The sequence below is a fragment of the Anoplopoma fimbria genome, chromosome 4 (assembly GCF_027596085.1).
Source record: "Anoplopoma fimbria isolate UVic2021 breed Golden Eagle Sablefish chromosome 4, Afim_UVic_2022, whole genome shotgun sequence".
In the NCBI taxonomy this organism is placed as follows: domain Eukaryota; kingdom Metazoa; phylum Chordata; class Actinopteri; order Perciformes; family Anoplopomatidae; genus Anoplopoma; species Anoplopoma fimbria.
The window spans coordinates 8330366-8343460 of NC_072452.1; the positions used below are offsets into that span (position 1 = coordinate 8330366).

At 41.8% G+C, this 13095-nt stretch overlaps 1 protein-coding gene across 1 annotated transcript in view; it reads right to left on the reverse strand.

Annotated features, from left to right (window-relative positions):
- The window catches only part of ablim3 (actin binding LIM protein family, member 3), a 39407-nt gene extending 28389 nt beyond the window's left edge, over window positions 1-11018 (reverse strand). The window contains exons 1-2 of the mRNA XM_054597263.1: window positions 10932-11018; window positions 2999-3133 (exon numbers count right to left, since the gene is read on the reverse strand). Of these exons, the coding sequence (XP_054453238.1) occupies window positions 2999-3133; window positions 10932-10944 (148 nt within the window). The 5' untranslated portion in view covers window positions 10945-11018. The remainder of the gene's footprint in view (window positions 1-2998; window positions 3134-10931) is intronic.
- Window positions 11019-13095: the final 2077 nt, after the last annotated feature.

A 13095-nucleotide genomic window follows, 5' to 3' on the forward strand; every position in this document is an offset into this window, starting at 1 on the left:
AAAAGCAGGAAAATTATGGATTAAATGAACGGACTGAGGCGCATACCATATCATTGGTCAAGGTCAATAATCAAAGTACAAAAGTACACAATCTTCTCTGGGGGAAAATATGCCCAGCAAAAAATGAAATCAAATTTTTAAACACATCCCAGTCACAGAGTTCATAAACACGTCCGACAGATAAGGAAATTGGCAGCTGACGGCGGATTGTCACTCTGGCGCACTGGTATAATACAGTTTAGCCATTAGCCTCCAAATCGCACGCCCCGCATGCCAATGTCATCCAGTCCCAAGATGAGAAATTGATTTCATGCTTGGGTGACGGTCATCAGGAAAGAAAGGGAGAAAGCAAGAGAAAGAAACAGAAGGAGAAAAACTCAGATAAAAGGAAACTGAGAGATGGAAGAAAATATTGAAATCCGATCTGAAATCCCGCTACTGCTTTCACACTGAGTCGGCCTCGGAAAATATACAGCAGAACTAATGACAAGCAGGGAGAAGAAGCACAAACAATAGGGAATGGATTGAGTTTATGAAGTTTAAAAGAACATGGAATACGTTTGTGTGTGAGGGGGGTTAGACACTGAACAATACCAGCTTTAGAAAACTGCTAGCTCTGCAGAGAGGCCATACAGGAGAGAATATTATAGACAGGGATGTGGCAGAGCCTGGGTGCACAATAGTGCCCCATTGCCTCATGGGATGAGGAGAGCTCTCTGGAACATGAGAGGGGAGGGCTGTCTGATGGGTACATTTAACATGATGCTCATCAATGATAGTTTTCCATTACTGTGCCGCTGCTGCGAGTGAGGGGGGAATGAAAAGGAAGAAGAGAGTCAGATAGGTATTACACTCAAGTGATGATGTAATGTTTAGGCGACGCAAACAGCACCCCATCCCCCCTCTTCCTATCTTTTTTTTCTGCCTGCTTCCTGTGTTCACCCCCCTTTTTCTCTGGGGCACAGAGCTGAGCCTTCCGATTGGTTAATAGCACCATAGAGATGCTGAGAATATCCACCAACCAGGGCCCGGGTGCCCCTTCACACCGTTACCACAGCAACCCCTCACAACCACCACGAGTGTGCATGCATGTATGGATGTGCACATGTATTGTTGAGTGCATGTGTGTACGTGTGCACTGTATAGTACATGTGTTTTGCATTGTGTGTGTGTGACGGCTACATATAGTAAACAATGAATAGGCTGTCGAGAGTTCATCTACTGTAAAAGCTCTGGGCTGAACAACAGTATAGTGCAGCTCATAGAGTTATAAACATAACTTACTCAGCTTCCTCTCCTCAACAAAAGCTGGAAAGTCAAAAACTGCTGGTCTTGTAGACCTATTTCACTTAATTTCTTGTAATTCTACAAATGGGATTGAATGATTTATAAAGATGAAATGTGTATGGGTGAAAACACAAGTGTTTTAAACAGTCTAAAAACAAAAAGGAAGACTCTGAAAAGGTGACACAGAAAATGCTCCAAAGATCTACCGTAAAAACAGGAATAATAAGAAATAAATCTGTAAAAATACATTTCTAAAACAAGTTTATCTAAATATGTAATAGATCAAGATACATTAGAAACGGTGTCTCTTAGAGGGAAATTAAATCTCTATCAAACTCTAATTATTTAGGCTAAAAAATGGTCAATTATTACAATTATTTTCCATTTTCGAATTCCAAATTTTAGGTCTGCTTTTTTTTTTTTATAAATCGTAGATTAAGATCTGGTCTTTTTTTAGTAGTGCTGCAGGCATATATTGATGCATTTCTCACAACATACTTACATTTTTTTTTTTACTTAAATCAGAGAACTAGAATGCTTTGACTCTATTTAACTAAGCCAGTGTGACATGATGTCAACATTACTCAGTTGAGCCCATTTTAAATATGGTGGCTGGTGAACAAAGTGGGGAGATATTTGTGTCAGGTGTTAATTATGCCAGCCTATGCAAAAATTATGGATTAGAAGATTATCTGTCTGCTTGCTTGTTTCAAATTCAGCTGCAAATGACTGAAAGTAACCATGACTGACTTTACTGCTTTAGAAATGTTATTAACATAAATCTGAGTACACATGCTGCAAGCTATACAGCAGCATGACAAATACAATTCTTCGGTTCTTTGATTTCAAAATTGCACATGCACAAAATACTTGACTGTCATAAACCCCCTTTAGAAAGTTGTTTGTGCGATCTTGCTGAGCCAAAGAAAAAAAATCCCTCAGTTCATCTGATCAACAGCCTCCTTAATATTATACTTTCAGTCATGCCAACTGCTTGCAGCATGAAACTCCAGATATATATATTTTTTAAATCAAATATTACTATATTATATATATATATATATATATACACAGTTTTAAAATTAGATTTATGAAAGATAAACACATGTCGCTCAATCCTTGTTGAAGTGGATGTGGATGTGGACGTGAGATGTAACCACTGTAGGACACCAGTGCTCACCTGTAGCACTGCAAACCCTTTTTGACAAAGTCTCATTAGACCACAGCGTACTACCGAAGGAAAATCCTCTCCAAGTTGTCAGTGCAATAACTAGCTACCTTAGCAGGAGCCGAAGTCCCCCGCAAGGCACCTCTGATCCCTTCCAATACCCACCATGGGACTAATAGCAGCGCTCTGCGTGTACACTAGGAGATGGATGAGGAGTGAGCGTAGATGTGTCAATGTGTGTGTGTGTGTGTGTGTGTGTGTGTGTGTGTGTGTGTGTGTGTGTGTGTGTGTGTGTGTGTGTGTGTGTGTGTGTGTGTGTGTATACAGAAGGTAGTGATGTGACAAAGATAGATGTCTACTACTGGTATCTGATACCAATCCTATTAAACTGCCTTTCTAAACTATCTAACTCCATTTATGACCAGGACGGCCCACGCTTTGAGGCTTTGTAAGACAAAACCAGTTTGCGTTATCACTGCGGTGGTTTGTCTACTCTAACACTTGCTGCGCTGTGTTGTTTTGGATCAGGTTCCCATCTCTTACCAGTGCAGGTGAAACACTTTACGTGGAAGTGGGTGTCTTGTACTCGTACCACCTCTCCTTTGCATACTTCCCGGCATCGCTGGCACCGGATTAGTCCAGAACTTCGTTCACTTGCCGCAGAGCCTTGGTGATAAGCTGCAGAAGACAAAAAAAACAACAAATTTAATATTCTAGTTCAGTGTTTCACGTAACTATTTTGCATGACGAATTCACTGTTTGTTAAGCCGCCCAAAGTAATACGCCCGTCAAGCTTTATCTTGTTTCACAGCCCGCAGATTACAATAATACTGGGGGTAGATTACCGCATGAAATCCTCAGTCATTTTTAAGCATTGGTTCTTTTTGCCATTGGTAGACAGAAGCAATCTTCTCATTTCTAGCAAGCAACAGTCAAGTTTGCCAGCTGAAATGAAACCTATTGGTGGCAGATTTTATCAACATAACAGCTATCTAGCCTAGCTAATAAAGCTAACGTTACCTACATGAGGTGGATAAAAAAGAGCTTTCTAACTATCTAACGTTTCAGTTTGACTTGCTGTATGCAGTTTTAAAGATGCAGTTGGCAGCTAACATACATTATCTATATTATAGAATGGGGCTAAAGATAACAGGTCAAAAAAGTCAGCACCCTCACAGCAAAGAAACTGTTCTGTCTTGTTTTTTATGATAAGGACTAATCCGTTTTTTGGCCTATTTCTATTTCAGATAAAGAGTTTCGCTGGGATTGCTTGAGTGGAAATCCAATAAATGAAGATACAGCTAACTTACTAAAGTTAACATACTCTTCGACATAGCTAGGAGCATCCAGGGCCAAAATACAAACACATAGTGAATGTGCTAGTTATGAATGCGACTTATTTGTAACACTATCAATAACATTGGAGAATAATGTTGTATCTAATCTGGCTTTGGAAGTAGGTTAATGCTGGGTTACCACTGCAGGTGGTAGGCTAGTTAGCTGGACATGCTAACTTTTGTGTCTTGCGTTAGGGCAGACTAACACACTGTTTTATCCATTCTTCTTGTATTTTGGGGGTTTGCATTGAAATTAAAAAAAAAAAAAAAAAGAAACCACAATCCAAACTGTCTAAACTCATAAGTTTACAAGAGCCCCATGTGCACTGCTTCAACAAGCAGAGAAATACAAAGCTCGCCGTGCCGCGTTAGTGTTGCTAAGCTATGATTGGACACAGATAGCTTCATCTCATAGTTACTGGCCTAGAATCGAAATACAATTGGTTGTTCATGTAGCTTGAAACCAATTAAGCCTATTGCCACTAAGGAAATTAGACAATGGCATTGTCAATCACATAGAAAACAAAAATTAAAAAAACATTTGTCTCCAGCAACAACAAATGTACACTTTAATGGATATAATAACATAGTAATAATTCAAAATCATAATGGATTATTTCAACAAAAGTTTCTCCGCCACAATGTAGTAATCCGTCAAGATAACTGGGGCTCTGATTAGCCTACGCTACACACTGTCTACTGCCGGCAGTTCATATAATAAGATCAGTGTGTAGCTCTGTCAACACTTGTTCCGGAGAAGTGAGGTCTGACACCTATGTAAGCTGGGTAAGCTCCAGGCTTTCTCTCCCACTGTCTCTATTTCTCACACACTCATACAGGCTTACACACACACACACACACACACACACACACACACACACACACACACACACACACACACACACACACACACACACACACACACACACACACACACACACACACACACACACACACACACACTGCTGCATCAGGTTAGAAAGTGGATGGATCTCCTTACCTCTTTATGCATTAGCTTACATGTCAGACTCCTGCAAGCCCGTTAGCTATTTCCCATTGTCAGGAAAGCAAGTTCTCACATACAACCTTAACAGTATTGGAATAAATGCTCTCACAAGCAAAAAGGTCAAAATGATAGATTCATTTGATCTTAAATGAATTTATCTAAGACCACTTAAGCTCTAAGGGGCTCTTTAAAGGTCCATCCATCCTTCTCCTCTGGGCTATACAGAGATTCTCCTGCATTCACAAGCAGACACAACCAGCCTCCCAATACTAAGACTGAGCCAGAACAGCTGGGTTCACATTCTCTTATTTTGCTCCATCTTCCTGAAGGAGCATTCGAGTGGTCCTACACTCTGTGTGAGGGGTATAATGGCAGGCTAATCAGCTGGCCTTAATGTCCACCTGAGTAGCTGACTGAAGGACTTTGCTGCCTCAGTCAGAGCAGCATCAGCATATAGGCTGGCGTGACAGAGCTGTCTGATTCCATTTCACTGGATGTATCCCGAAAGACTCGCAGCACTTAAAAAGTCCAACAGCATGGCTGATTCATAGCCTGAGCACCCTTCGAACGCTCCAAGTTTGACGGCGGTATATGCATAGTGTGGGCTACAGTATGTGTGAGGAGATACATACATCCATGGTTGCAAGACAGAACGAATGCATGACTGTAGCTTATTTTCCTGTTCCGGGCAGGAGTGTGGGCACTGGAAATATGCAATCATGATTAATTCCCACTCCCCGATCTCCCACACTCAAGTCTCAGTTAGTTCATTGTTTCCCTCACAATGCTGGCAGCACCACTGGCACCCACTACCCTGCCTGATAAGTGCCCAGTGTGTGTGTGTGTGTGTCAGACCAGGAACGAAACCAAATGAGTAACACCGATCCCATCAGGTGTGAATGAGAGACAATAGGAACTAATGGCGGTACATGTAAGCCTGTGCCAACACCTACTGGAAACACATAGGACATTCATTTAAAATGCTGACCTTCTGAAATATGGCCAGAACAAAACGCTGGCACAGTATTACCTCCACTGTTTTCACAGCCCAGCCCAGTCAGGCAAAGTTGTATAAAAGACACAACATGCTGTATAAACCCCATCTATCCCATCTTTCGGCACAGGCTGAAGACTCACCTCTTCAAGAAGTACTACCCTGAGCCTTCCACTTGTATTCGTATTAGTTTGTTGCACTTATTGCATTCGTATTAGTTTGTTTCTGCACTGTACTTTTGCTCTGGTTTATGCTTTAAGATGCTTGTTTAAGAAAGGAGATGCACTTATGACTTCTGGTGACTAGTAGTTCTCTTGAATACCTATGTTGAATACACTTCCTGTAAGTCGCTTTGGATAAAAGCGTCTGCTAAATGACTGTAATGTGATGTAATGTAATGTAATAAAGTGATCAAGATGCTGGATGAAGATCATAAACACATGCCTAAATTAATTAGGCAGAGGCGTGACAAATTCCTGCAAATGATCAACAAATTCCTGCAAATGATCAGCAAGTATGTTTTCATGAATGAGATGCTTATTGAGCTAGTTGAATGTGCATGCCAAAAAAAGCCCCACCCACGCAGAGCATCCAGGTACACAATAAGATCAGGAGCCAAAGTGTTACGTAACTCTATCTAATTGTGTCAGGGCGTTCTCATTGAACACAGTCATACTCTCCCTGTCTAAACCCATTACAGAGCCCTCAAACAACCCTACATCCTCTCCCATGCTGAGGCGTTGAGTCATCCTTCTAATGATAGCCACATGACTACAGGTGTAATCCACTGACTCCAAATCAGTGGCGAGTGTCCCGGGAGAAAAACAACCTACGGCAGACAGGTGATGAAAACAGGGCCAGGGTCAGGGAGGCCGACAGCATCCCCAGGGACGGAGAAGGCTGCTGCTATTTCTGCCCCTGACCTGACAGCCCCGGGGAAGAACATGCTGGGAGCTCAGTCACAAGGGACGCTGGGAGATCAGCGGTGACGAGTGAGTGGAGTGAAGAGCGTGGCGAAGAGTCAAAGAGAAGCAATACAAAGACGATGTGGATTCAAGATGAATTATTTAAGGAAATAGAGGTTGTTTTGCTTTTTATAGCTCGTTTTGTAGTTAGTAACATACCCATGTTTATCAGTTGTATCAACTTATCAGGGAAACTTTAAATAAGCATCTAGTGTAAACAAACCGGTCAGGTTTAAAACCAAAACAACCACACTAAGCCACTTATATTTGAATGAGTGATATACCTACCTGTAGCTTAAACGTTCATGAGCTAATGTCTACAATCTAAAGTATAGTAATTCAGCTGCAAAGGCTAGATGTTAATAGGACTATAACAAAGACGTGACTTTTTGTGAGGAAATGTTTTTAATTGTGTTTTACTCATCATCATTATCGCTGTTGCCACGTTCATGTTTTTCTCTACAGGTAAAGTACACAGAACTATTCGGTTAAAGGTGTATCTAGCTAAGACACAAATAAGTTCTTTATATTTTAGGGTAACATGATTGTGTACACAGCATTGTGTACTTAATAGTGTCAGGACAAAGCAGCACCATGCCTTCCCTGTCTGTAATCTAATGCAGCCAATGATCAGGTGTCTCCCTGCCAACCCCCCCATCCTCTGTCTTTATCTCCCTTCGTCTCTGTCAGGACCTTGGCCAAGAGCATTCATCAGAGCAATGATGGCGTCCAGTGGTATCACAAACCCACGGTCACTCCATGGAGAGAGAGAGAGAGAGAGAGAGAGAGAGAGAGAGAGAGAGAGAGAGAGAGAGAGGTCAGACTGCTACTGACAGTCTGAATGATCACTGAATCCCACCAGAGGCCAAGGTCATGGAGGCAGAAACCTTGAGGCAGCAACATACGCAAGCCACAATGGTGTAGCCTTGAGCTGAATGAGTAAATTAAATTGAAAAAGATTATACGGCAACAAATGTTTCCATGCAGTGCAGTCCCCAATGTCCTTTCTTTTTAACTGTTTTAACTGTTTTAACTGTTCTACACAACTCAAACTGAGTACCAGTGGAGTAACCAAAATGACTGCAAATGAACAACAAAAACATGTGCCTCATTTTGTGTTGAACTGTAAATACATACCAGTTGTACATGACCGCGTACTATGAATATTCATGTGTGCATCCCGGGCATCTGTGTTTGCATCTGCGCATCTTTGTCTCCCACCTTTGTTCTTTGTGTTAATGAACCAAGGCGTCTGGCAGGAGGAGTGATAAATGGTGTTTGGCTCTGGTTTCGACTGCTCACCAGATGAGGCTGAAGAGCAGGAATCATATATGATTTAGCTCTGTCCCCTGTCTACCCTTGTTGTGACTCATTCCACTTACAACAACACTACAAACTGAAAAAAAGAACTAATCTGACATTGAAACAGCACAAGAAATATTTATAATTTAATATTGTACAGTCTTGTGTATCTTTAGATGTATTTATGTTTTTCCTTCTAGAAAAGGGGCCTCAGGATTACATTGTGTCAGTGGGTCATTGGATCAGTATGTGCAGTCATAAACTTTGGTCCAGACCAAGTTTAACATGGATATTAACCGGTCCCAGAAGAGCACTTATCATGATTTTGTTAACTCGCTGACATTTTATTATCACTAAACCGATATTTCTCTCTGAACAATGCTTTGATATATGATAGAGTATCTGGAAAAAGCTGGATTTCATCAAATTTCACATTTTGTGGTTAGCGGAGGATTCTTGCCTTGTCGACAATCCACTCTTCTCTATTCTATTGCCTCCATCTGTCATTAGTTTTGCAGGTATTTGGTAATTTACAAGTATTGGAGAGTCATGGTGACGCTAGTCAAGATTCTTTGTCTGGTAACCATTAAATTCATGTACCAAATTTAGAGCAAATCCATCATTTTTATTTAATCGTACCTTTTATCGTAACTGTTATTGAGGTGTTTCTGTCTGGATCAAATTGTTGGTGTGACCAACACCGTCATTCATGGAACGACGCGGCTAGCTTGTCTAAAAAGACAGTACATCACCATTCATAGTTAAGCAAAAGGGAAAAATCTTCCACGGAGATGGCAACTGGTGTTAATTTTCATACTTATCATGCATTCAAACCATAAGTCACAATCATTAGGGTTGCATGAGACGCAGCCACCCTTTTTGAAGTCAGGGATGTATTCTGTCTGCTACTTGAGAACTCACTGCTATACAGAGAGAACCAGAGGAGAGCAAAGAGGTGCTGCCTGTGATGTATGGCCCTGCAGATCCCCTTAGGGCCCTGAGCTCGATGATGAGTGTATTGATCAACATGTGTTTTATCCCTCCCCTGAAACACACATACTGTACATACACACTGCCTCTCAGAAATGGCCTAAAAGCGTGAAACCAAAGTTCTTTCCACCTGAAACTAACCTGCGGCACTCACAGTTCAGCCAGGCAGAAAATAGGAGTCTGACCACACACACACACACACACACACACACACACACACACACACACACACACACACACACACACACACACACACACACACACACACACACACACACACACACACACACACAAAACCCAGTGACCATGAGAGACAGAAGGCCCCTGAAGATGAAGACAGACTGTTGGAGCTGTGTGTAATTACTTTGTGTGTCTTGTTTGGCCTCTGGGTTATCACATGCAGCGGAAAACACTGCACACAGCGCAGCCTAACAGGCCCATTCATGTCCAAACCTTGAGTGTGCTGAAAGTCAAATGGGAGCATGTGTTTGACTGACTTGGGGGGGGGGGGGGAGCTGTGTTTTTATGCCTATAAGGCCGGGGAATACAGACACATGTCACACTATCATGGACCAGCGGTGACAGTGCTGACACACATACTCACAGGCAAACGCCATAACCACAGTCCTTTTGTGTGCATCTCCTGTTAAGGCGCACGCTTTTAAATCGCAAGAGCTTGTGACAGCTCTCAACGCGCTGGCTGCATTGCATTGCATGCCCCCCCTCCTCCCCTCCTCTGAGTCAGCTGAGAAAAATGCATTTTGAAGCTTAACAAAAGAATTCTACACATTTTTTTTTTTTTTTTTTTTTTCTCAGGGAGCGTGGAGCTGCGACACCACTGCCGGCACGCAGGGTCACGGGGAACTGGCAGTGCAGAGCAAGCCTCGGTAACAGAGGGTTAAGAGCACTGGATGAATAATGTAGTGCCACACAATGACAGGCTGGATTATGAATGATGCAGTTATACCCCCCCGGTTCCTCCTGTAGACACCAGAGGACAGGGGAGGGAGGACAGGATGCACATGACACCGTCACTTCACGGAGCACCTGGTGTTCATCGACTTCAAGTGGCCTTACTGACAGCTAAGGGACAAGGGAGGGGGTGCGTTTCTTAAAAAGACTTCCCCTTGGAGAATCCAACCATTGTGAATGAACCGGCGTTAACTTGTATACAACTAAGTAGAGGCAAGCATACGGGCGTTCACATGCTCAGACAGCTGACCGGCAGGCCCTACGGGGGGAAAGCCCTGATTCAGCTGACAGAGGATCAGGGTCACAGTCAGCTGATGCAAGGTCAGCTCAGCATCACGGCAGGCTCCCGTGGTCAGGTCAGAAACCTCCAGCTCAGGGGTTTCCTGCTCCTGCAACAAACGCGTTAAGAGGACAGGTGGGCTTTTTTTTTTTATGAGGAGGCAACAGCTGAAAGCCCGGGTGGTCTCCCATGAGAGGTCAAACGCACTGGTGGTGGTGCTGGCAGGGAGGAGGACGAGGAGAGGAGATGAAAGAGGAGTGACAGAGGTGGGGAGCAGACATTGGGAGTGACAGCTGTTATGTGGATGAAGAATCCCAAAAATGCTCCTTTATGGATGAACTCTGGGCTTACGTTACTTTGACCTCCAGATATACTTAGCTCCCCTGTCCTCTCCAAAACCTGCTCCAAGTCTAGAATAGGGGATTCGTTCACATTATAAGCAGAGATGATGTTTCACATCAGTTGTATAATTACAATTATGACATTGAATGTGTGGTATATTGAGCCTTGCTTTTTAACCTTACTTCACATGGCACTTTTTTTTTTTTTTTTTTTACTTCCATCTCATATAGACTACTGTTGTTCACTGTTCTTCAAGTGGCGAGATAAAGCGCGCAAGAATGGACTTACCACTGGAACTCATGATGCCCACTGTTGTTCTGATTTAAAAAACAAAGCGCCTCCGTCGAGAATAATCCCACAGAGCGAGAGGTTTATCCTCACGGGGCAGTTTATTCCCTTCAAAATTGTGTAATTAAAATTAAAAAAAATAGAATATCCAGTGAATGTGAAAGGATGCTCCTCACTCTGCTCAACACCGCTTCCAGTCTAATTTCTGACAAGGTGGACAGAGCCAGAAAGAAGGTTGTACAAAAAAAAAATGTGTAATAAAATAACAATAAAGCGAGGGTATTTCCAGTGATTGCAAAAATCCAAAACAGAGCTCCTGTTGTTGCTGTGTGGGAATGTCGACTGTGTTTTGTTTGTCTTCACAGAAACAGGCGTCAGTCGCAACACAATGCTGCTCCGTCGGATTCCACCTTCACATTTTCGCTCCTGGCTGAATCCAGCTCCGCCGCGTCTCCCTGGCGGTGCGCTGCTGCTGCTGCTGCTGCTGTCACCGAGCGCCTCTCTCACAAAGAGCACGCAGCCACAGCAAGACCTGTTCTGGGTTTCACTTTCAAAATAAAAGCCAACAAAGGGAGTTTCATGACTGTGGCCCACACTTTTGTTTAGTGTCTAAGCGTTCAAATGACGACATAGCTAATGACATACAGTAGCAGTCAAAAGTTTGGACACACCTTCTCATTCAACTACTTTGAAGAATGTAAAATATAAAACATATTCTAGGTTTGTTGAGCGTTTGTTTGTTTACCACATAATTCCATATGTGTTCCTTCATAGTTTGGATGTCTTCAATATTAATCTACAATGTAGAAAAAAAAATAAAAAAAAGAAAGAAAGAAAAACCATTGAATGAGAAGGTGTGTCCAAACTTATGACTGCTACTGTATAATACCCTGAAATGATTAGGTGCTGATTCTCAGATATGCATTCATTTGTCCATCATTCTGAAAAGGTGGAAACATACCCGTAACACATCATTTTAGAAGAAAATGCTATTTGCTATTATTATAGTGGCGTTAACATCCTTATTTTACACATTCACATATAATATATTTGGAAAAATGTATATCAATCATCAAACACCAAAACTAACCCCCTTAAAAAAAAAGCTATTAAACATAGAATTAAGCAGATTTTTTGGTTCATTTACAAATTTGTTTGACATATCCGGCCATCCGTTAATTATTAATTTATGCTGTTATCAAGGTAAAAAAAATGGTTTTAAAAAAAGCCAAAAGTAAACCTCTTTAAACACCCCACCCGAATTTAGTAGATTTGAACAGATGACATTCATTTCATAACATTAGACATTATCAGTATACATTGTTATTAAGGGATTAAACCTGTAATAGAAAATACAATGTTCACAATAATGTGATTTTCTTCACCTTCATGCTAAATATGCATTGAAATACCAGCTGTTTCCATTGGACAGGGATCAAATTGTCAGATTATAATTTGATATGTTCGTCCAAGAACTATTGCCCTACTTTAGCACACGTCACATAGGCTGTACTTAAAACTTACTTGTAGCTCACTGTACCTGTAATAAGCTGTGTCCTTTCATTAATGTGACAATAAGCAGTCTACTTGATGTCACATGGACCTGAAGGCCGAATAGCTATTAAGAAGTGTTTTTTTTGTTTGTTTTATTGTGAAAGTTAAGTAGCCTAATTTCCGGTATCCTCTGCCTCTCTGTTGGTGACTTGACGGCTCTCTCAATATTCTGCGTTAAGCGACGTCACTCTGGGCTTCATGTGAACGCTTTGGGGAAACCATAGCCCACATCACACTGCAAGAAGGTTTAAGTGTTTCAAAGTCATCAGTCTAAGTCTTAATTCTTTTTTTTTACACGAGGTGAAATAGAGATTATTAATGTCTGAAGCTTTTTAAATTAATTTATTGCCAGTGTCATTTGAATCTGGTGAGAACAATAGGCCTAAGGAACACATTAGGAACATTTCAAGAGAACTACACAGACTGCATGAAACAAAATTAATTCAAACATTCTCGAGAGCCCTTATGAAACTGAGACTTTTTGGTGTTCTGAGCAGTTCTAGGCCTGGCCTGGTGCTTACACTGTTATGACACCGCCCTCTCCTGGAAAGTCGACGTAAGCAAATGAGTTAATCGGATTATCTACAGTGGATCTGCTGCTGATTAGTAG